The sequence below is a fragment of the Pyricularia oryzae genome, chromosome 1 (genome assembly GCF_000002495.2).
Source record: "Pyricularia oryzae 70-15 chromosome 1, whole genome shotgun sequence".
Taxonomy (NCBI): Eukaryota; Fungi; Ascomycota; class Sordariomycetes; order Magnaporthales; family Pyriculariaceae; genus Pyricularia; species Pyricularia oryzae.
Window position 1 is genome coordinate 3,048,907 of NC_017844.1, and position 23,019 is coordinate 3,071,925.

Below are 23,019 nucleotides of genomic sequence, written 5' to 3' on the forward strand. Positions count from 1 at the left end.
CAGAAAGTCCGGCAGGATTCTATTTAAAAATTGTCTATCCCTCACATTCATGCGTTGCAAGTGTCTGCTTGCCCTCAACAGTAAGCCACAGGCAACCCTGAACGAACCCCTTGCAGATCCCTTCCACCTTTGTCTCTTGAGTAAGTATATGGGTGCCTTGGCTTTGCACTGCCGACAATGGGACCACTGTTGTACGGAGATGCCCGATGACCATTCCAATGACTATCCAACAACCCCTCGCCAGCTACAAAGCAAGCTCCAGACCAAGGCACGGCATACATGCTGCTAGCGCACGCTTGCTTGAACTGTCCAGGATCCAAGCTTGGGCGAGAATTGCGGGCCCGCATCACTTAGAGCGAGACCCTGAAAATTCTTTGTTTTGTCACCTTTTTTAGTGCCGGGTTTTTGCAAAGCATTGAGGGGCACGAGATCGAAGGGGCTTTTGCGACACGCTATGCGCGGTAGGATCACGAGCCGGCGATTTTGGTGACATTGGTGTGACCATTTTTCACGCGGAAGAAAACCACCGCCGCCTTGGTAGACCAACTACCTACCTTACCTACCTACCTAGGTACCTTTGCCCAAAGGTAAGTTGGTATAAAACCAAAACTAGGAAGCTAGCCTACATGCAGGTCTCTTATTCCCACTAGGTACCTACATAGACAAGACAGAATAGCTTAAGACTGAGGAACGACAGCAATACCTGAGACATGCAGCTCTGGGCATGCTTGCAAGCTGAACCCTGCTTGAGGGGCCTTAGTTTTGCGCCAGTCTGCGTTTGTTGTTTGTTTGTTGTCCCGTAAGATAAGAGATTTGTCGAGTTCTACCCAGTGGACATGAAGCAAAAACAGAGATAGAAGAAAGAGAGATATTAAGATGAAGGGAGAAAAGGATAATCAGAGCAACAAACCGAATAGATAAAGCAAAGAAATGCCGATGCGGGTCTTATTTCCCGCTTGCGCAGACATCAATCGCATGCAGCCATTCATTTCTTCAGGGCAGGCAAGTTGAACAACGCTGATATGAGACGGGAGCGACCGTGACCGATCGCAGCTATGCAAGACAAGACAAACTGATAGGGACGAGGCAAAAGTAAAATCTTTGGCGCCGAGTTCTCTTCATCTACCCTACAGATCGAGATTGATATATTTAAAATCAAGCCAGAAATCTTTTTATATCCTCCTTCAACCGAAATGCGAGACACACCTTTACACTTTCAAAACCTCCACTGTGATTTTTGAACTCCATTCTCTCTATTCAAGTCGAAATATACCCGTAAAACAGGCACCAAAAAAACCCTCCGTGCCAAGCCAGTGGATGACGTGCACCGCCTGAAGTGCCAGCCACGTTGTCTTACTGGCAGTTGTTCCTGCATTCTCACCCGTTGGCTTGACTGTCAATCTTTGCCAATAACCCAAATAGGTCAAACAAAGCAGGTTGCGCCGACCTACTTTCAAGACCTCGGGCTAGAGCAACGTATTCTAGCATTCTGTCATACATATTTGCAGGCAACTAAGGTACCTATCAGTTCACCTACAACACCCTCCCTAGGTTACCTTAGGTGCCTTGACTCCTTGGCCTGTTAGGCGACCACCCCCCATCAAAAGACACAACCCACAGAACCTCAATTCGCTCACCATTTCCGAGTACAGTCAGAAGACATCTCGAGTCCAGTCAGACAAAGAATCCTCAGAAATCATAAAACTGGTAAGCTCCCACGATCACTTGGTCGCAAATACACGTCACTCGAAAAGTGAGAGAAAAAAGAAAAAATGAAAAAAGGAAAGCCCTGCGTCCCAAAAAAGAAAAGTCCCCTGTTTTCCCTGGTCAAAAACCTGGATCGCCAAAAACTCACTCCACTCGTGTCAATCGCCCGCCAAACTGGGCCGTCACGACAAGGTCACACGCCAGCCGCCGCCCTGTTGACAGCCCTGGGAAGCTTTTTGCGTCAATCCATTTATTATTGCCCGCCATCATGTTAATCCTGCGTGTGCCCACCACTCCTGTCCACCACAACTCTCACTTGTGTGCTTCTTGGGATCCTACTTCACCAACTCTCCGCATTTCTCATCCAAACTGGTGTCTAACTCGTGAACATAAAGAGACGACCGCTTCGCATCACCATCGTGGAAAACCCCACGAAAACAGTACCACCAATAACCATGTGAGTTCCGCCCCACCCATGTATTCTGCTCGATTCGATTCATTCCGCCTTGACGTACGTCAGTTTGTGTTGTTGGCCGCTGACCTTTTCGCCAATTCCCCCGAATTGCAGCCCACAACCTCGATTGACAAACAAATATTCTCAAGACAAGCGGCACAATCCCCTGTGCTCTTGGGAAACCACGACTACCGTATATCGCAGATTCTAGCAACGGTCCTCAAGATGAGCACTGCAGGCCCGGCCGCGCCTAGCGCCGCGATACAGATGAACCCCCACCCCTCCACAGTGACACCTTTCGCCGAGTCATCAACGAGGACCACAATCACTGGCGGGGACAAGTCCAGATCGGACGCCTCGAGCGGCGACGATGCAGCGCAAAAGAAGAAGCACAGCCTATTTGGCCTAGGCAACAAGAAAACCGTCGAAGAACCCCTCAGGACGCCTCCTCCCACCTCAAATGCGACACCAATTCCCGGGCCAGCTCCCGTCACGCCGAGGGAGTCCCCGTCCCGGACCACGACCGGATCGCCCGCGCCCCCGCGCGCCTTGTCCAACTCCCCAGGCCTGTCTCCTCGTCTCGGCTCGCCCGCCGGCTCCCAGATCTTTGAGCGCGACGTTCAGGAGACAGCCGTCGCCCTGCCAACCTCGCCAGCGATTCCTTCGCACATTGCGACCGAAGATTTGATCCCTCCCGTGCTTGACGCCTCGTCAGAGGCGATTACAGATGACCGTATCGACCCGGATACTGTTGAGATTGTGACGCACACCTCGCACCAGCCCGCCGCCCTTGCCGTGACAGGCGCCGCAGTCAATTCGGCAGCGCAGTCATTGTCTTCGCTGCACAACACAGTTGAGGGCTCTTGGGCTGATCAGCTTGCAAGCTTTGAGCATGACCGCAGTGGCGGCGGAGACGGGGCGAGCAATTACGGGTCCCTCGACGCATCCGACGTTAGGAGACTGTCTTTTATCTCGTTTGCCGATGTTGTCCAGGCCGAGCACGGCCATGCTGCCACGTCGCGGGATAGCATACATCTCCCTGCGGGCCTGACGAGTCTCAACACCCTGACGGCACGATCACCTTCACCGGTTAGGTCGCCTGTTTCGTCACAAGGTGGCGGTCCGGCTGCCTCGTCGCCACCAACGTCAAAATCTGGGAGCATCAGGGGCATGGACGCATCACCGTCGCGTAAGCCGCTGGTGGGGTTGAATGCTGCCGCTGCTCTGGGTCCGAACAGCCCTCCGCTGAGCACCGCGACGTCGCATGTCGAAGGTGATCTCAAAATCGAGACAATGTCGCAGGCTTTGCGTCGGACTGGCAGCGCGGATCTCAGTGGGGTGACGAGTTTCCCAACCAGTCCGGTTGAGGGTCCTTCGCGCTAAGGAAAAGAAAAATCGAGATAGTACAAAGAGCGTTGGTTTGGAATTTCTTTTGTCACTTCTTTTTGCTTTTTGTGTCTTGCTCTTATGGATACTCCCTTTCGCACTTGGCTTTCTCTTTGGTATTGAAACGTTACATACAAATGCCTTTTTTTGTCCATTTCTTTTTGCTTCGCGGAGAGGAATTTGGGAACTGGGTTTTGAAGAAGAATTCCGCGCTTATTTATGTCTAGGTTATGTCTCAAAGCCATTCATTGTCCATGACGCATTCCTCATAACAGATTGATATATCATATCTTATCTCGACTGCTTTGTCCAGAACCCTACAAAACTGGTTACAGTATGAAAAGAAGATGATTAGTGGAGCTCATTCGTCTATGGACCTTGTAAGGTTTCTAAGTCTATTTATTCTAGGTCTAAAATACGGTAATCCTGTAAGTGGACAACCTAAACTTTAATTTTGATTTTGTTGTCGAAAATAGTACTCCTCATGCAGGAAACAGCTTACCAAAATGTTTGTGAAAGTAGGGTACCTAGGTAAATGGACGGCATACAACAATGCTCAGTCAGCGCATCAGGACTAGAGGCCGAGAACGGGTCCTCCAAAGATGACTCTGAGCTTGATGACGTCGCTATCAAGCACCTTACCCGTCAACGCCAAGCCAGGGTTGGTCTGTTGAAGCGGGTCTCGGCAGTGCCCAAACTACCTGCCTTGGCTTTGACTGATTCAACCGGAGGCCCTTCCTGAGTTCTTTGGGCTGAAAGCGGCCCAGCTTTTCCGTCGACGAAGCTTGTGCAAGGCTAGAAGGAGTAAAGTATATACTGCCGAGGCTGCCTCTTTCCGTTACCTAAAGCTCACCTCAGAACTTGCAAAGTACTCTTACCCAAGGTAGGTAAGATAGGTAGGTATTCACATGTCAGGCCTAACGAGACAATCTCTGGGGAAGCGGGTCGACACGGGAAAAACCAGCCATGGGCAACAAAACGTGAGTGGATGGGGAAGGCGATTCTGGATTGTGTGGATTCCTCCTTACAAGTCCACTTCTTGCCCCCCGGCGTTCGCCCCGATCCTCGGCCTTCGCCTGCCCGGCGCAAAAGATAGCAGCCCAAAACGCCTAGGTAGGTATCTGTGGGGATTTAATGGATTTGTATCCGTGGTACTGGGCGTTCTTGGGCTCCTTCGTTTGATTGCGATTTCTCTACTCAATTATGACTCCTGCAGTAAAATTTTGTTGGTAGCCATTTTGAATGTCGATTTCGCATCCCGTGTAATCGTTGCCTTATTTCTCTATAGAGAGATAGGTTTTTTTTTTCTATTGATATAGCTGTTCGAGATATCAGTTTGGGAGATTATCTATATACTTGGCCAAGATCATTGGTTTCACAGAACCTCGTCAGGAGTCTTTTCTCAACCCCTAGAAGTCAGTCCAATGTGCTGGGCCGCACATAACCGCGTACTTCTTTATCTGACAACAGAACGGCTGGCAAGCTTGCTCCCGCCGAGGGCATGAACGGGAAACACAGTAATGAAAAGTCCGCCGAGGACGCTCAGCCTCCAAAACAGGGGCCGCCAGCACCGCCGAACCACCTCACCGACGATGAGGTGAGCAACCGGGAAGGAACTGGTGCCAACAAGGACCCGGCGGGGAACCTCGACCCGGAGTCTGCCGCCGCTTCGATGACATCGAGGCGCCACAGCAGGGGGGACGCGCACTCCACAACCTCGTCGAACCACAACAGCGACCACGACCACGACCACGATGACGACGATGGACTGTCTCGCGTGTCGACGCACGCCTCGATGGGCCCCGACAGCGCAGCCGAAGTGGAGCAGTTCAGCTCCTTCGTCGAGGTGCCCGACGAGGTGTACGACCGCTTCTCGCGGCGCCGCAAGCTGCTCATCGTGGCGGTCCTGTCGTACTGCTCCTTCCTGGCGCCGATATCGAGCACGACTGTGCTTTCAGCCGTCCCAGAGGTCGCGGCCGAGTACGCCACCACGGGGACGGTCATCAACTTGAGCAATGCGCTTTACAGTGGGTGTTTTTCTGAGACCGGGAGCGACTTTTTTCTTCCTTTTTTTTTTCTTTTTTTTGGGCCATGCTTTCCTTTCTCAGTGAGGACGTGAAAGCTAACACAGTGTGATACAAACAAAAGTGTTGTTCATGGGTCTGTCACCCATGTTTTGGGGCCCCCTGAGCCAGGTGTATGGACGTCGCATCATCAACTTGACGACAGCCGCCCTGTTTTTCGTCTGCAGCATCGGAACAGCGCTTGCGCCCAACCTGGTGGCCTTTTTCATCTTTCGCATCTTGACTGCATTTGAGGGGACATCTTTCATCCTCGTGGGATCTACTTGCATCAGGTAGGTGTAGCCTCTGTTGCAGCTTCTGATATTCATCCACGCTTACTGCATAGTGAAAACTCGGATCAGAAATGAGCCTCAGTACAACTGACACAAACTACAGCGACATATACCGCCCTACAGAGCGCGCAACGGGCATGGGATGGTTCCTGTCAGGAACCCTTATCGGTCCAGCCCTCGGCCCCTTCGTGGGCGGCATCATAGTCACCTTCCAGTCCTGGCGCGTCATATTCTGGCTGCAGACGGCGCTGGCGGGTACCGCCGTGATCCTCGTCTTCTTCTTCCTGCCCGAGACGGCGCACCACAAAAAGATCGACGACCTTGTCGGCTACTCGGGCGCGCGCAAGGCACGGGTACTGGCCTCCATGATCAACCCGCTGCGCGTCATCCGGCTGTACGTGTACCCGAACCTCATGGTGACGGGACTGGCGGCGTCGGCACTGCTCTTCAACATGTACAGCCTCCTGACTCCGATCCGGTACGTGCTCAACCCGCGCTTCGGGCTGACTACACCGCTCCAGGGTGGGCTCTTCTACCTCGCTCCGGGCTGCGGCTACCTCGTCGGCACCTTTGTCGGTGGCCGCTACGCAGACTACACGGTGCGCCGGTACATGGGCAAGAAGGGCGGGCAGCGCGTGCCCGAGGACCGCCTCCGGTCCGCTCTGCCCTTCATAGGCATCGTCATCCCCGCCTGCACGCTGGCGTACGGATGGGGCGTCGAGCGCAACAGCGGCGGGATCCCCCTCGCCGTCATCGCGCTTTTCCTTCAGGGGGTAGCGCAGCTGTTTTGCTTCCCGAGTTTAAACACCTACTGCCTCGACGTGATGCAGAGCCGCGCGCCAGAGGTCGTCGCGGGTAACTACATGATGCGGTACCTGTTTGCGTGCCTGGGAACGGCCGTGGTCCTGCCCGCGATCCAGGGAATCGGCGTCGGGTGGTTTAGCACAATCAGCGCGGCGTTTACAATGTTTGGCGCGGCGGGCCTGGTCGCGAGCGTGGCGTGGGGCAAGCGGTGGCGAGAAGGGATCGATGCGGAGAGGAGGAGGAAGAGGAGCGAGAAGAGCAAGCGCAGGGCCAAGGTGGCGGATGGAGGTGAATCGGGCGTCGTGCCGTAGTAGGAGGAAAGAACGGGAGGAAATGCTACCACCCCCACCATTACTACTACCACTACCACCACTACCACTGGCACGGAGTCCTTTACGGTAGGGCTTTTGGGATGACGGGGGGCGAATGTGGGATGGGGCGGCTGCATAATTTTGGGCACCCATAATTTTCACTTTTGACTTTCGCTCTCGCCAAACCAACCAGCAGTCAGGGAACTCGCATCCGGATGGATGAGCGGCTAGCTATCTTGGGAATTGTCTGAAAAAGGTTGATCGAGTGGACTTTCAGGCCTGGACACCAAGAATAGCTGGACACTTTTTGTGTTCTGATCACGTCGCATACCGCCACTACATTTCTTACGGGGAGTATACGTAGCATTTTACAGCATATTACATAGTAATCCGAGTGCGAAAGAAAAGACCGCATAAATTCAGTGTTGTTGGAAATAGTAATCCACGTGGTACCGGCCAAGATGTTCGATAGCCGACGGGCTGTATCGAGGAGAGCTTACTCAGTAAATGGGGTGATTACGTAGTATGCAAAAAAAAGAAAACAAGGGCCGGTTGATCTACCTACGACGTGCTCCGTAGAGCTCTAGAACTAATGGTACGTAATCCTAGAGTCTATTCTTGAAGCTCGCAGGCTGTGAAGGTGACGAGTGCCAGGCATAGATGGGACGAAGAGGTTTTTTTTTTCGTTGTAATTATCCGTCTATCCGAGAGGAGGCATGACGTTATCCCGTTCAAGCCGATAACTTAGTCGAGACCTTGCAAAGTAATGAAGGCGCTGGCGTTAGCAGCATATATAGTAGTCCCCGAGTTGTTGCTGGGTTTTTTCTTTTTCGCTGGGGGATGCCTGATGATGAGTTTGGTTCATCAACAGATAAGGCAAGCGTCTCGCAATAGAACCTGGATACGACTGTACATCACGACATCACTACCAGCACTATGTTTAAACATCAAGCTTGATGGCAATGGAACCCCAGGCCGAGGGGAGAGTGTTCGAATCGAACAGCAATTTTTAAACAGGTTGGCAGGGACGATCACGCAGGATGTGCAGACGAGCAAACCAAAGCCCAGTAAAGTTTTGTGATGGGGAAATTTCTTTCCATGGATGGGCAAACAGCTTATTGTGATGATTTGTAAACCTTGTGTAGCATAAGAGTAGACAGGTCAAGCAAGGGAGTGAGGGGCATCAATAAAGCCAACAAGAGATATTTCGGGAGGTGGTGTCGTAAGTGGAGAGAAGAGCGAAGAAAATGTCTCGAAAAGGCATCGAAAATGAGTCGTTCTCAAAACAAGCTCAATCCTGGGGCGCGTTGGCGCGCCCCTTGGTGAAACAGTGGGTTTTTTTTCGTTGTCTTCCTTGGTTTCGCATTTCTTTGGGTCCCTCTGTTTCTCTGTCTCTCTTTCTCTCACCTTTCCTCCCGTGAGTTGAATCGGTCTGCCGAATTTAGACGGGTAATCTTTACCTGTTATCGCCCAAGTTGCATTTATAATGACCATTGGTTTGTAATACCTAGGCAGTCAATTAGTCGCAATTTGAAGGTCATAAAATGTTCGATTTGCATGCGACAAAAGGGGGACCCTTGTTTGATAACTAACATACGCCACACACACTCGCACGGCAGTTGACAATCTTCAGGCTGCATGCTCTACCATGAGGGGCCATGCCTTCCCTTCGGAGTCGATCGTGCTTTGGTAACGCCGAGACCGTCAAGTCGGTGATTGGCCCTCGGGGCTTCTGTGCAAGCTCTGCAGGGTCTTATTCTCCATAGATTTTGATATAGTATAGTGGGGTTTAATGGATACCCCAGGAGGTGGGCTCCCGGAAGCGAAGAGGTTGTATCAAATCATATCCCAGTCGAACGGTAATTAGTCACCTACTTTTACGGGTATAGTGCGGCCACAACGAAAGGGCAGTTTGAGGCGAAAGATTCCACTGGGGATTTTTCAGCTATTGGCATACAGGATCGAATGATTGACAATTGCGAAACCTTCTAATGAACCTCGTGCTTGGAAAAGCAATGATTCGAGGATTAAGAAACCGATATTCATTGAGCCGACCTCTGGATGCAGCAATTAGTAAATGACATCCGATTTCGCGTCCCATTCAGCTTGTATTAGAAAAAAGTCGGACAAAATACGAGCCAAAGCCATGATGCAGGGGGCAACAGCTAACTACCAGACGTCTGCCTACCTACCAGGTATGTACTGTACGTCGCAACTACAAAACGTACCATCAAAAGTCGCATTATGCTACTTTCTAACCTTCTAAAATGTGTTTGCCAAGATCGACCAAGGCACCCAACTGACGCCCCAGACAGGAGACTTGGAGAGAGACGGTCCCCCTTTGAGCCCCGTTGTTGATCGGCCCAACTCACAAAATCTTGGGACGAATCTTGGAAAAACTGGGAACGCAAAAAGGGTCACGCAGCCGGGTAAATGCCAAGCCCCTTTGTTTGTACCATTTCAGCAGCAACAGCCGGAGGAAAAGGGGTGGAGGAGGGGGGCGGTCACTTGTTCCAGCAGCCCCAGTGGATCACCTGTCGTTTGGGGATTCCAAAGGGCCAAGAAAAAAAGCATTGAGCAAAAAATGGTAAACCGATCCACATGGGGTTGGCTGGAATGGAATATCCTGTTAAATGGTTGGTTCTAGACTTTGGGCCTGGGCACCACAACGTTTACTACTTGCCTTATGCCATGTGTTCTATTATCCATGGCAGGCAGCCAAGCCCTTTTGAACGCCAAGTACCGTTTTGGAAATCCGATTTCTTGGGAACAAAGCGAAGCATTCTCCCATTTCTTGGACAAGGTCTCGGCGCAGGAACCTCCATACATCAAAGATTGTACAATTTTAGACGAGAAAGGAAATGGAAGAGAGAGTAGCGAGTGGGAGATAAAGAAAATAATAATATAAATCAAAACAAAAAAGAATTGCAGAATCAAAACAGAACCCACTCGCCAAGATAAACCCCGGTTTACCCATGTCATATACTCTGTACAGTACTTCAACAGAAAAAAAAAACACCACATAATTAGCATGCAAATCCATGGAACAATGGAGGGCCTGGCAATGCGCTGGGTTGCTGTCAACGTTGATCCCATTTTTTCCCCTTCCAGCATTTACTTGGTACATTTGCAGTTCGCATCAAGCTGCAAATCGCGATTGCACATTCATTCAAAGTCAAATAAATGGCTTTCAAAACTGGTTCTATCAGCTGACGTACCCTTTTTTTTTATACCAAAAAAAAAGAAAAAGAAAAAATCTCCCGAGCCACGGTCCGATCTATGCTTTGTTCCACGTCGTGTAAACCAAGTAAGCTAAGGTACAGAGTACGCTCTTACGATGGGAAAAGCCAGCTGACACCCGGCAAAAACATAATTCGGAAGAAAGAAAAAAAAAAAATGAATGCCTGCGTGGTTTTTCTCTTTTCTTCTCCATCTCATGTATAGGAAGGAAACTCGACCCAACACATGCCGAATCGAGTAACGTCCGTCCTGACTTTAAACTACACCAACCGTAGTCGTCTGATTGGCGGAACAAACACAATGATTGTTATCTTGTTACTACTCACTTTCGTTTATGTTACTTGTGATCTGAGCAATTCCCACCAGTCAATTTTCCAGGTACCCATTAGTCAAAATCCCAAATCCCCCCTCCCCTTTGGACATTAAAATGCTACCGTATAATCCCACTGTGTTGTATTTTTGTTGTACTACTTGGTACTAGTAGTCGGCAGAAAAGTTCTACCGTAGAAAAGAGGAAAACCAGGATCCCCATAACCACGGGACCACCCTCCCGAAACAATAACCGTGTGGAGATGATGCGAGGTAGGGGATGGGCGAGGATTTGTGGCAGGGAGGGTTCATAACTTACCACTGTACTATAGTAGTAGTCCAGCGCAAGGGTAAATTAAAGAGAGCATGACACGACTAGGTACAGTACTTGGTGGTGGCCAATGTGGTCCGGTCCGTCTGAGCCTCGACCCCGCCGACCAGGTTACCCATTTTGTCCGATCCCAGAGTTTTTCTTGCTACTATGTAATGCCAAGGACAAGGCAGGAAAGAAAAAAAAAACAAGACAAATTAGTGAGAGAAGCACGTTGTTGGCCCGATGTTGCATCGAGGGAAACGTTGTCAAGATTACCATAATGAAAAAGCTTACTGCGGTGGAGCAGGCAAATCCCCCTTCGGTAAAATAGAAGGTAAAAGGAAAAAAGACTTGGGAGTTTGGACGTCACAATTTTGCCAAACAAAACATTGCTGGTCTGCCCTTCTCATGTTTCGTTATCCTGTATTTTTATCTTTCCTGGGTTGATACTTTCTTGTTTCTCAATCTCACTATTTTCTGTGTCAACTCGTAACCTTGGTCCTTTCTTTTCTTCCGATGACATCTCTGGGATCCTGAACTCATCAACCCCTTTCTTCCAATCTTTTTCTTCTTTTCTCCTTACCATACACATACTTCTCGCACGACACGAGGCCGGAATCCTGATTTCCAACTTCGATTCATACCATCTGTTGACAGAGCTTTTTTTCTTCTTTCTTTTCTCTCTTCACATCCATCTATTCTACTACTTGACAAGGCCATCTCGACCACGACAGTGGGCGGCATTCCACCAACGCCTCGCTACTGTTTCCGACCCTTTCAAACCTAACTTTATTTTATCACCATCCTCTCCTTAACTTCATCCTCGGGGATAAAGTCACATCTGCAAACCATGGATAGGTTACCAATATTCCGGTCCAAGTCGGACTCCATGTCGTCAATGAGCACCACCAGCTCCTTCACAAGTACACAAAAGGGTGAATGGTTGCCGGCACCGGCGCAATCACGGCAAAAAGTGCGGTTAAGGGCCCTCCTCGGCCATTGTTTGTACAGGAGAGTTATACTATGGACGCTGGCAGTCATCACACTTGGCTTTTGGGTCTTTTTCACCAGGAGGGGCGGTTCGTTCGACCTAGCAAGACTCGGAACAGACCTTCCCGAGGAAACAAAAGAGCAAAGCAAAGGGGACAATGAAGGGAGGGACCCGCTACACTGGCTCAAATATAAGCAGTGAGTATCGAGACGCCTGGATCTATACAGCTGACCGATAATCTTTTTCTTCATGTGCTGACCGCAGACGTCTTCACTGGAATCCAGCCTTGATGGATACTACCGTGGCCTGAGGACACTGGTCCCCATTTCAGAGCACAAACCCGAGTTTCCATTCGTGCCTGGCCGTCAACCGGCAACGACTACGGTGACGTCTGCCCATCTGCCGACACCCACAGTCTTCGTTCCACAGCCGGACTACGAGTCCAAAGAGTACAAGTCAACGTACCACCCAGTGCAGACCTGCTACATCGACGAAAACAAAAAGGTGCCCGCCCCGGATTTGTACGCATACAACGGTGTGCCGCAGGGGATGCCCGACCCAGCAATCGGCTCCAACTCCCTTCTCGGCATACGCGATGATGTTTGCTTCGACAGGTTCTCGCGATACGGGCCATATGGGCTTGGCTACTCGGAGGATGAGGGCGGTTTGGGGGAGGGCATGGACACCGAGAGTGATGGCTCCGAGACGGTCTGGTCCAAGACTGGCAAGATCGACTACCGCAACGTGGACTGGGGCCGGGCTCAGCAGCAGTGTGTCACGGACAACCGGAAGCGGTTCGACATCAACGCCGGGCGCGAGCGCAAGAAGGTCGTCCGCATCGCCGTCGTGATTCGCACCTATGTCGGGTTCGAGTGGAATACTCACGCCATCATGAACTTCCGCGCCATGGTCTCGGAGCTCTCGCTGCGATCTGGCGGCGAGTATACCGTGCACTTCCTACTCCACGTCAAAGACAACAACCTCCCCATCTGGGCCGACTCCGAGACCAGGCAGCAGATTCTGGATGAGAGCATGCCGCGCGAGTTCCACTCCATGTGCACGCTCTGGTCCGAGGCGCAAATGGAGCTGCTGTATTCGGGCGGCTGGGGTGAAGCTGTCGAAAACCCGTCCGGGCAGTCCGTACATGGCGTTTATCGGTCGGCACATTTCCCGCTGCAGCACTTTGCCATGACCCACCCCGAGTATGAGTACTTCTGGAACTGGGAGATGGACATGCGCTACCTCGGCAACTTTTACGAGCTGTTTGATCGTCTAGGCAGCTGGGCCCGGGACCAGTCGCGTAACCACCTGTGGGAGCGGTCAGCCAAGTACTATATTCCCGCGGTCCACGGCGATTGGAAAAACTTCACTGAGCTGGTTGTCCAGACGACGCGAAATGCCGGCAAGAGGCCAATCATGGGCCCCGTTTACTTCCCCGGCCGGACCCGGATCAGAGCCGAGGAGCGTTCTGAGACCTTCATGCCGGCGTCTTGCTTCACCTCGCCGGGAGACGGGTCCCCAGGGGTGGCGGCTGACGACAGCGTCCGGTGTGGTGTGGACGAGAATGCCGACCTTATCACGCTTAACCCCATATTCGACGCCGAGAAGAGCGGTTGGGTGTTCGCCTCAGACGTGACTGGCTGGGACCTGACTCAGCCGACGCCGCCGCGGCGTTGCGCCATTGTCACGGCGAGCCGGCTGTCAAGGCGGCTGTTGGAGGTGATGCACGAGGAGACGTGGCGCTTCCACCACAGCATGTTCAGCGAGATGTTCCCGGCGGCCATGGCGCTGCACCACGGGCTCAAGGCGGTCTATGCCCCGCACCCTGTACTGTTGGACCGCGGGTGGGAGATGGAGGCCGTCGACAAGCACTTCAACGGCGGTTACGACAACTCGACGAGCGGCCACGGCAGTCCGTTTGACTTCCAGAACGAACACAACCACAAGGGCACCAGCTGGTACTACAACAGCGAATTCGCGGGCCTGCTGTGGAGGCGTTGGCTTGGCTACGCCCAAATGGACGGCCGCGGTGAGGACGGCGGCCGTGCAGGCGAGGGGACTCTGAGGGGCGGCAAGACCGAGGAGGAGAGCCCGTGGTCGACGGGAAGGTTGTGCTTGAGGAGTATGCTGGTGCACCCCATCAAATGGGAGAAGCCGAATGATGGATAAAGCCTTATATAACCTGGGTTATGTTATGGTAGTGGAGTTTTTTGTTTATTTATTTCGTTTGTTCCGTTCTTGAAGACGTCGTCTTTATTACCACTACGTCTTTCTGCCTGGTGCATTTTGTTTCTATTTGATATGTTCATTTAGAGTGTAGAATACCACGATGTTGGGGGAGGGCGTCACTGTACCTATGGGCGACTTGGCATTGGATTGCGTGCTTGTTATCTTTTCTTCTTCTTCTTCTTCTTCTTCTTCTTCTTCTTCTTTCATTCTCTATCCTGCTGGAGCGCTGGGAAACTGTAGGTAACGTTGGCAAATAGGCAGGCTTTTGGGGTACATGCCTCATTCTGTGGCCAAAAAGACCGTTTAAAATGGGGACGTGCAGATTGCAGCCTACCTAGGTAGCTACCTACCTAGGTACCTACGTTTTAGTGTGAACACAATTTAATAAATCGCACGTTCATACCTGCCTCGCGCAATTACACGCTGCAGTATTTGTCGAAATACAGAAGAACAGCCTGGGCACCTATTTGCGCATGTCAACATTCTCCAAGCAAACATCCAAATCACTGCCTTGTCTGCCCTGTTTGTTTTTGTTGTTTGCGCCCCAGAAAAGTCGAATGCGATCACAGTGTGATTGGTTGGTCTCCAAGCCAGCCTACAATCGAATGCATGTAACCAAGCATCAATCTGCATGCACGGCAGCGACATTTATTTGGTACTCCCATGGGTCTGACTGAGACATGGTACATTTCGTCAGTTATTGTTAATGCGGAACGCGGTGGCTGCCCCCATCAGCTTCGTGTCATTTGACTTCTGTCCAATCAAGGCTATTGGATGCGAGCTACCAAAAGTATAGGCTTAACAGCCACTACTTCTGGTTGTCATTAAATCACAGCAACAGCCCACATTTTACCCACTCGCTTACCTTACTCGACTTGCGTGTTGTTAGGGACATAAACAAAAACAACAAAGTCGAGAGAAATCGAATCACACATGCCCGCTGCTCGCCCCGATTCTAAAATGTCCAAGCTCCTTCCCCTTACACAACCCACCCCACGACCGCGCCAGTAACTAACACGCAAGCATCGTCGCATCAATACCTTAGACCTGGTTAGCAAATTTGTTTAGTCTAGCATCAGCATTCCAACCACCTTACCTGCTTTTTTTCTTCTTCTAGCCTTATTGGCTTCCGCAGCCCAAAATCGAGTCCAGATAGCAGTTCTATCTATACTCAGTTCCACGGTATGTTGTTGTTCGCTTGCACAAACCCTAGCTGGCCATCTGATTATCAGTCGCATCGCATTCTTGCGTCTCGCGTTCGTTTGCGACGCGCAATAGCTGACTTTTCTCCCACCCCGCAACGCAGCAAAGTGACAAACAAACCCAAACAAGACAATCACATAACAACATAATGTCTGGCTCCAATGCTTGGTTGCGCGCCCAGCGCAAATCAGAACTGATCGGAATCGCAGAGCACATCGGCCTCAAAAAGTAGGATTTTGCTTTCCTTTTCATTTCCCTCGCCGTTGGGCTACTCGGCTCCCGGATGCGGCCTCGCCGGCCCTGCGATGCAGCTTGTCGCGCGACGTGATGCGTGCCTCGACCGGCCTGCCAAGAAAGTGATGAGATCGGATAACTAACGCGTCATCGCAATCGCGCAGCTACGACGGCCTGAAGAAGGACCTCGAGCTCACCCTTGACGAGCACCTCGCTGCCAACTCAGACAGGTATTCCAGCGATCCCAAGCTGGCGCCGTACTTCCAGTCCCGCAACCGAACTATCGGTTCGCCCATCAAGAAGGACGTCCCCGAGTTCAAGATACCCAAGAGGAGAATGGGTAGCAAGACTGACAGCGAGATCATTGCTGCCACCGCTGTGTAAGTGTTGGTCGATCTGCTGTGAACTAACCTCTCTAGCTATTCCGAGCTCAGAACTGATTCGTGTTTCGACCTTTTAGCGACGATGAACCGTCCATCGCGAGCACCACCTCAGCCCTAGTCCACACCCCGGCGCGCGCATTCTCTATCGCGCAGCGCATCCCCCTCCCCGCGACCCCCGCCGAGGTCGCGGAAGCTGTGGACCGCAGCACAGCCGTCGTTCGCCAGCATGTCAACTCGGTCCTGGCCGAGAGCTCCATCCCTGAGTACACACAGGCGACGCGCCAGTCCCTGTCCACCGTCACGGCCGTCCTCCTGACGGCGCATCTGTTCGAGCTGTACTTCCTGCGCCAGGAGCTCCTGGCCGACCGCTACGCCTTCACTATCCCCGCCATCAAGGCGCTCGGCACCAGGGACTACATCATCAACATGCCCGACTTGTTCCTGCTGTTGACGTCATCATTTTGGAAGCCCGCGTCCATTTGGATGCTGACGAGCTTTATAATTCCGAGCTTCTTTGGCTACTTCTTCAACCTGAGTGCCGCCAACTCGCACTCGCCCGGCGTCGCCACGCGTGGTCGTCCCAGAGGTGTCACCCACGACGTCGAGTACCGCGTCGACCCGTTGACTTACAGTGTCGTCAAGGCCGTCATCTCCTACGTTGTCTACGCCCAGGGCGCCGCACTTGGCGGCTATGTCGACCCGAACAGCGTCGCCCGCATCAATTCGGCTCTCTACGGCGGCTGGAAGGGCGTCTTGGTCGGCTCGGGCATCACTGGCCTGATGGCCATGTACGATGCGGTTCTGCGCAAGTGAGCCTTTTCTTTTTGAGTTTCCTGCTCTCCTTGTTTCAAACTGGGCTGGAGGATTGGCTTTCTTGTCTGTTCAAAGCTGCTGCTGCTGCTGCTGCTGCTTCTCCGCAGACTCTTGATTGGAGAATGTGATGGAGCATCTACAGCACGGGCAGAGATGGGCCCCCTCTCGGGGTGCACTGCAAGTACAAAACAGTGCGGCGTTTGGGCGTTGAAAAGGATGCATGGTTTCCAATTTTTATTTTTCTCCTTCGTTTGGCTGCAGCAGGCCTTTCTTGGACTCTTGGCTCTTTCTTTCTCGTCTGATACCTCCCACTTTATCGAATGTTTTTAACTTGTGCTTTTTTATCTTGTTTCTTTTTTTCTTTTTTCTCCATTGTTTTTTTTTATGCGACACTTGGCTGCGGGTACCGCTGGTTTAGCCCGTCTCACTCGTTTTCTACGTCGATTTTCAAACCGAGAGGCATCATTACCAGTGCACCGGGGTTCTTTGGATGAGGTGGTTGGGACTATGGTGGTTGGTGGGAATGTTATTTGGCTCGCGATTTTCTGGTTCTAGTTCTTCCATACTCACCTGTTTTACCTGTTCTTTTTCTTTTCAGTATACTCTCGGAATAGTCTCTTCGGGAGGACGGGTAAATAAGTGGTCGGAGCCCACGGGCTGGTGATGTTGGGATAGCGCTGTTCTGTCTAATGACCTGGTACTCGGCGAGGCGGTGCCGAAATATACTCGATTCTGCCTTGATTGCTATAATTTTCCATTTTCTAGATTTTACTTCTAGATAGTCTAGATGCTCATTCATCCTCTACGCCGTCTTACCACCAGCCCAAAGTCACAGTCGACCGACGAACCTCTCCTTCCCCCTTCTGACGACCCTTACCGGTACACATTGATCCTTTGGCAACTTGAGAGTCAGAGTGGACGTGGCGGTTTTCAACGTTTCCATGCACCTTGCTATAGCCTTGTGGTACAGCTCCGCCCTTTCTTTGTCATTCATCCGTTTGACGGCCTCGTCGTCGGCCCACTCGTCAACAGCAAGCTCCATGCTGTACTTGCGAAAGACGACGGCCAGCGCCGTCACCGTCTCGACCCGCGCTATCCTCCTGCCCAGGCAGCTTCTGGCGCCATCGGAAAAGGGTACAAACAGACCGCGGACAGGGCGGAACATGGGCTTATCGGCTCCGGCACTCGTGGTCTCCAGCCCGTCGCCCTCGTCGTCGGTGACATCTTCGTCCGCAGCCCGGGAGTCTCCGGTGCGCCTCTGGGCGGTCTCTACTGGCGGCGGCGAAGATGACGACGAAGCCCGGAACCACCGCTCCGGGATCCACTCGTGGACGTCACTCTCCCCTGCCTCATTTGGTGGCCAGTATTTCTCGTTTCGCGCCGCAGAGACGACTGTGACTGAGACTATGGTGCCGGCGGGCAGGACGTGTTCGACGCTATCGCCGTCGACGCGCAGGACCTGGTCACGGCTGGGTGAGACTTGTTTGGGGATCACTACGACGGGCGGGAGGAAGCGCAGCGTCTCGTTGAGGACGGCACCCGGCATCGAGGTGAGGAGGTCGTTGATGCAGTTCTCGAACCTCCAGCCGGTCGCCTCTTCGTCCCCATCGGGGAATAGCCTGTCCAGGTCGGCCTGCATGGCACGCTGAGACGACGGGTGTGCGGCAAGGAGGGTCATGGCAAAGTGCAGCATGTTTGCCGACGTCTCGTGGCCGGCCAGCATCATGATGAAGGCGTTGCTGATGATGTGGTCGTCTGTGAGCTGGAGGCCCGGCGGTATAATGTCTGTCTTGCCAACATCCTGCTGTTTCTTCTGGTCATCCTTGGCCCGCACGAGGGCGCCGACAATGTCCATATGTTCATCGGTCTTGGGGACCCCTTTGTGCAGGTCCTCTGTCTTGTCCTTGACGAGCTCGCGCATGTACCGGACGTATGTGACATTGGACTCATGGGCAGACCTTGCCCATTCGAACGGGAGATGACCTGTCGAGTGATTGTTTAGCACTTGTTCTGTCGCGTTTACTCTGTGAACTTTTCGTCCCCTTGCGTCCGGTCTTTTGACAATTTGACTTACGCAAGAGAATGCTGGGAACGAGTAAGATGGCAAAGATATTTTCCAACATTCCTGCCGTGGCATTGGGAAACGTCATGAGATAATTGGAGTCTTTCTCGGACTGCGTGTACTTGTTCATTCTTGGATCCTGATTATCGGATGCCTTCTCGCCAGGCCACAGGAATCGCAAACCGAAACCAATGGTACCGATGATGTTCAGGGCCAGTGTCATTGTGTCGTGTGCCAATGAGCTGATGGTCCTGCCGTCGGCTGCGACCTGGCCGTCCTGGCCATCATCGTCGCTGTGGCCCCTCCATATTCGCAGCATGCTCTGGGTCTGACGGACGGTCTCTTCAAATGCATTCGCGGCGCTCACCTCGTTGAACAGCGAGCTCGTGACCTTGCGGTGCATCTTCCAGACGGCACCCTCGGTCGTGACAATGTTTGCGCCGAGCATCTCCAGGACTCCGTACTGCTCAACGGCCTTGGGGAAGTCGTCACGCCGGCTGGTGATCTGCTGGATGGCCTCTGGGCAGCGGGTGTATACGATCAGGGTCCAAGGGGTAATCACCATGAACGTGTCACCAAGCTTACGCCATATCTCTCCATGGTCGATTTTAAATGCCCAGTCCTTTGTCAAGACACTAGCAGGCAGTTCATCAGCATTGCATAGGTGCGGCATGGCAGCATATACTACATCGTATGAAGATCAAGTAGTAGCTTACGTCAGGGTGGCTGTTCCCATTACTGTTGGTGCCACAGACTTGAGAAGGGCCAAGAAAGGAACTTGAATGGTCAACCATAGTGGATTGTGAGGATTATACGCTGAGCAAGGGATACAGATAGTCAGTGGGTGAAATGTGTGACAATCAGCAACCAAGACAAAGCGGCGGCGGGCAACAAGAAACTCACGGCAAATGACGTAATTGAAGCCTGTTCTTTTGGCGCTGGCGATGTTCCGCTGCAGTTTCCAGAAGCCAGTAAACAACGCAGCAAGCGCCCAGGCAACGGCCACCGCGGAGATGACTCGGATTCCAGACATGACTGGGTGTGTCTGTGATTTTTTGTCCCACAGAAGTTTAGACGATACAAAATGCCGAGGTTCTGGCAGGCTGCGAACAGCCAGTCGTCCGTTAGATAGATGGAGTGGCCAAACTTGCTTTTCCTTTTTTTGCGGGGGAAGGGTAGGTTTGGGTCGCCGCCACCGCTGGTTCTCTCCAGAAGTAAACGAGGAAACCGAGTAATCGACCAACGGGTTCGAGTCGGTCGACCCATCCGGGGATGCTACTTTTTTTTCCTTTTTTTTCCCTTAAAGCCAAAAAAGGGTGGTCTGTGCCCGGGATTGGTTTACTCGCGCCAACAATGCAACATAATATACTCTGTCGCTTTGATTAGTTCTGTAAAGAAGACTATCGATTGAGGTAACACTGATGAAAACATGTGCGGAGTATATGGTGTGAGACTAGATAATTCTGTTGAACGATTGGCCCATCAACCTTTTAGCTTAGCGCAATTATTCACGGGTGAAAATTTCATAGGAATGATGTGCCTGGGCAAGGTAAGGCAAGGTAGATTTGATGTTTTCTCGTCCCGAACATGATTCCTTGCAAGGGCCACAAAGCCGGCGACGTGGGATCTGTCGGAAAACTGACTACAAGTCTCGCTGCACTGCTCGCTGTCGCTGCTGCTGCTAGTGCTTGACGCGTAAAACTCTTGACAGATGATTGTCGGATGTGTTTCCGGGAACGTCAAAAATTCAGTGTCGTGTTCGTGAGCTGTCTTGTCTGCAGGCCGAAACCACTGTAGGTAGGTACTGTATATAGTTGGTGAGTATGGGATTGGGTTTGCTTGGCATGTCTGACTCTGGTTTCCCTCACAGCCATAGAAAGGTCAGTTTTCTTTCCCAAACGGGCACACCGTCTTTCTGACATGGACATCTGCACTGTGTTTGTTTGCTGTGACGCCCGGCAAGTGCTTGAATCTCTGGAGACCTGGCGTGCAGTAAAACAAGGGGGGGGAGAAAAATATAAAATAATAGAAAATAATAATAATAAAACGATCATAATGAAACTTGACTGGCCGTCAACTGACTCTTGCTCTGCATCTTGCACATGTGCTAGCGCTACTTTGCTCGCTGGGTTTGTTTTGTTGCAAATGTAAAAAAGCTGGCCGGGGCCGGGGGTGCTCTCAGTAAGCAACGTGCGCCCACATCGGGTAGTGGACCCGTGCCACGGTTCTGAACTTCTGACCAGTTCTGCCCCATTAGGTCACGTGTGGCAACTACTACTACTTTGTACCACTGTCAACGGGCTGTCAGCCAACCCATACCCAGTCAAGCCAGTGGACGGGGGCAAACCAAAGGGTGCAACGACTCCACTTTCAACTACAATTCAACACTGCTTAATCTAAACCAACACTACAACCACTGTACCTTAAACAGTATTTGATACGAAGCCATTCTCACCATTGTCGCCAGATTTCCGGTCGTAGGTAAATATAGATATCGAAAAAAACAACCAACACCCCTTTGTTTATCCTCGACAAAGATCGTCGATTGTGCCACCACTGGGAAGCACCCTGGTCAAATGTAAATCCTACTACCTACTTCGTACTTTGCACTACAACCTTTCCAACAGCCGACAAGCTTGGATGAGGGGCGTGTGGGCAGCAGCATTATCAGGCTTTGTTTTTTTATTCTCACCCCAACTTTCCAAAGCCCTTGCCAGCTACCACATCCCCGGGGTGCACTGTTAATTGCCCAAGCACAGCAAAGCAACATCAGCCCAAAGCCGTTCGTTTCTCTCCCATGTCTCTGTTGGCTTCCCCCCGGCAAGCATGCTGTCCCTGTGGCGAGTCAAGGCCAATGACTTTTAGAGTGCACATGAAAGAGCGCGAAGCCGCGAAATGCCTCATGGTCTAAAAAACACAGAGAACCAAGAAGAAGAGAAAAAAAAAGCCTTGGGCTTACCTGTCTCTCCCAGGTCAAGGTCAGTCAAATTTTCTGTGGGAAAGCGGGCCCATATACTGACGAAAAAGATACCTTGCTTTCTGTCTTCTTTGCTACCGTTATCAGCCCAAAAACCCAAACCACAAGGCAGGCGAGCCTTGGCGATTTAGTGTTTCTTACCCCCCCTTTCCCAAGAGAAGATAGTCCGAGACATGAGAAGAACAAAAAGAAGAAGAAAGACCAAAGAAAAGAGTAGATGGGAGATTAAGCAGTTGCCATCGCATATTCGCCTTGTCTTGTGGAAGTACTTGTCGGTCGGTCTGCCCAAGAACAGAAAACATGAGAGAAACGATAAAAACAGCCGGCCGTCACGTTTTCGTCTTGTACTGAAACGGGCCGATGTATTCCAAGGGGGAAATCTACGGCAACTGTAAACATTTACCACTAGTACTGCACGTTTTGCTGTCGTTCCAACCCTTAAGCTTTTAGCTTGTTTTTTGTTTTGCTTGGCCGTTTTGTCACCTTTTTCTACTTTCTTCAACGAGAGGACATCGTTTTTGTGCAACAAAAATTGTGTATGGAATGTTACTTTGGTAACAGCTCAACAAAAAAAAAACACCTCTGGAAACTCTTCCTCCTAGGGACTTGTTGGGCAACCTTACGGCGGTCACACACCCACCCCCTTGTTTCCCCTGATAAGAAGTCCGGCAAAAACGTCCGCTCACACCCACCACCAAGACATATCCGTTTGCCTCCTTTGTGACTCGTATACCACTAGAGAGGGACAAGTAAAACAAATTCCAACACGAGCTTGCCCTCCAGAGGTTGTTACTTTACTACTGGTACCGAAGAAATTTGCTCCAAGCCAAGCTACTTCGGAGGTCATCCTACCTTTTTCCCCCCCCCAACCCCCGTGCCCCTGGGTACCACGTTAGGTAGGTAATTTGATCGGTCGAACATACATCCAATTAGTTTTTCTCGCTGCACCCGGGGTGCTGAACATAAAAAAACGCCATTATCAACGGTGGTGGCAAGAGCATACTTGCCTCCTCATTATTTTATCTACTTGTGATTTTTTGTGCCTCCTCCTCTAAATTGGCTTTTCCCCTCCGAATACCGTTTGCTTTGCCTCTTCTCCCTCACCCCCTTCTTGGCAACTCTTTTTTTTCCAACCCAGCATGTTGGGTGGTTTAAAGTTTTCTTTTTCTAAGGGGGGTGGGAAATGGCTAAAGGGGGAGTGTGTCGTTGATGAAGGCTTTTCTTCGTATGCAAAAGGACAAATTTAG

General features: G+C 51.5%; 6 protein-coding genes across 6 annotated transcripts; 5 read left to right on the forward strand and 1 right to left on the reverse strand.

Moving 5' to 3' along the window:
- Positions 1–1,493: 1,493 nt before the first annotated feature.
- On the forward strand, positions 1,494–4,724 carry MGG_16195 (uncharacterized protein). Its single transcript, XM_003709545.1, has 2 exons — positions 1,494–2,164; positions 2,276–4,724. Exons 1-2 carry the CDS (start codon positions 1,976–1,978, stop codon positions 3,542–3,544), a joined length of 1,458 nt encoding a protein of 485 aa, XP_003709593.1. The 5' UTR covers positions 1,494–1,975; the 3' UTR covers positions 3,545–4,724.
- Positions 4,706–7,478, forward strand: MGG_16196 (uncharacterized protein). The gene is made up of 3 exons (XM_003709546.1): positions 4,706–5,574; positions 5,696–5,903; positions 6,007–7,478. The coding sequence occupies exons 1-3, from the start codon at positions 5,049–5,051 to the stop codon at positions 7,016–7,018; spliced, it is 1,746 nt and encodes a 581-aa protein (XP_003709594.1). The 5' UTR covers positions 4,706–5,048; the 3' UTR covers positions 7,019–7,478.
- A 1,457-nt stretch (positions 7,479–8,935) lies between these two features.
- MGG_16197 (uncharacterized protein) lies at positions 8,936–9,976 on the forward strand. The gene is made up of 2 exons (XM_003709547.1): positions 8,936–9,213; positions 9,334–9,976. The coding sequence occupies exons 1-2, from the start codon at positions 9,096–9,098 to the stop codon at positions 9,663–9,665; spliced, it is 450 nt and encodes a 149-aa protein (XP_003709595.1). The 5' UTR covers positions 8,936–9,095; the 3' UTR covers positions 9,666–9,976.
- A 1,094-nt stretch (positions 9,977–11,070) lies between these two features.
- MGG_11809 (uncharacterized protein) lies at positions 11,071–14,294 on the forward strand. Its single transcript, XM_003709548.1, has 2 exons — positions 11,071–12,068; positions 12,156–14,294. Exons 1-2 carry the CDS (start codon positions 11,731–11,733, stop codon positions 14,038–14,040), a joined length of 2,223 nt encoding a protein of 740 aa, XP_003709596.1. The 5' UTR covers positions 11,071–11,730; the 3' UTR covers positions 14,041–14,294.
- Positions 14,295–14,988: 694 nt separating this feature from the next.
- On the forward strand, positions 14,989–17,592 carry MGG_06871 (uncharacterized protein). The gene is made up of 4 exons (XM_003709549.1): positions 14,989–15,282; positions 15,407–15,531; positions 15,702–15,917; positions 15,998–17,592. Exons 2-4 carry the CDS (start codon positions 15,452–15,454, stop codon positions 16,731–16,733), a joined length of 1,032 nt encoding a protein of 343 aa, XP_003709597.1. The 5' UTR covers positions 14,989–15,282; positions 15,407–15,451; the 3' UTR covers positions 16,734–17,592.
- MGG_06872 (uncharacterized protein) lies at positions 17,376–20,923 on the reverse strand. The gene is made up of 5 exons (XM_003709550.1): positions 20,664–20,923; positions 19,699–20,599; positions 19,512–19,611; positions 18,808–19,430; positions 17,376–18,716 (listed from the first exon to the last, which is right to left on the reverse strand). The coding sequence occupies exons 2-5, from the start codon at positions 19,826–19,828 to the stop codon at positions 17,563–17,565; spliced, it is 2,007 nt and encodes a 668-aa protein (XP_003709598.1). The 5' UTR covers positions 19,829–20,599; positions 20,664–20,923; the 3' UTR covers positions 17,376–17,562.
- Positions 20,924–23,019: the final 2,096 nt, after the last annotated feature.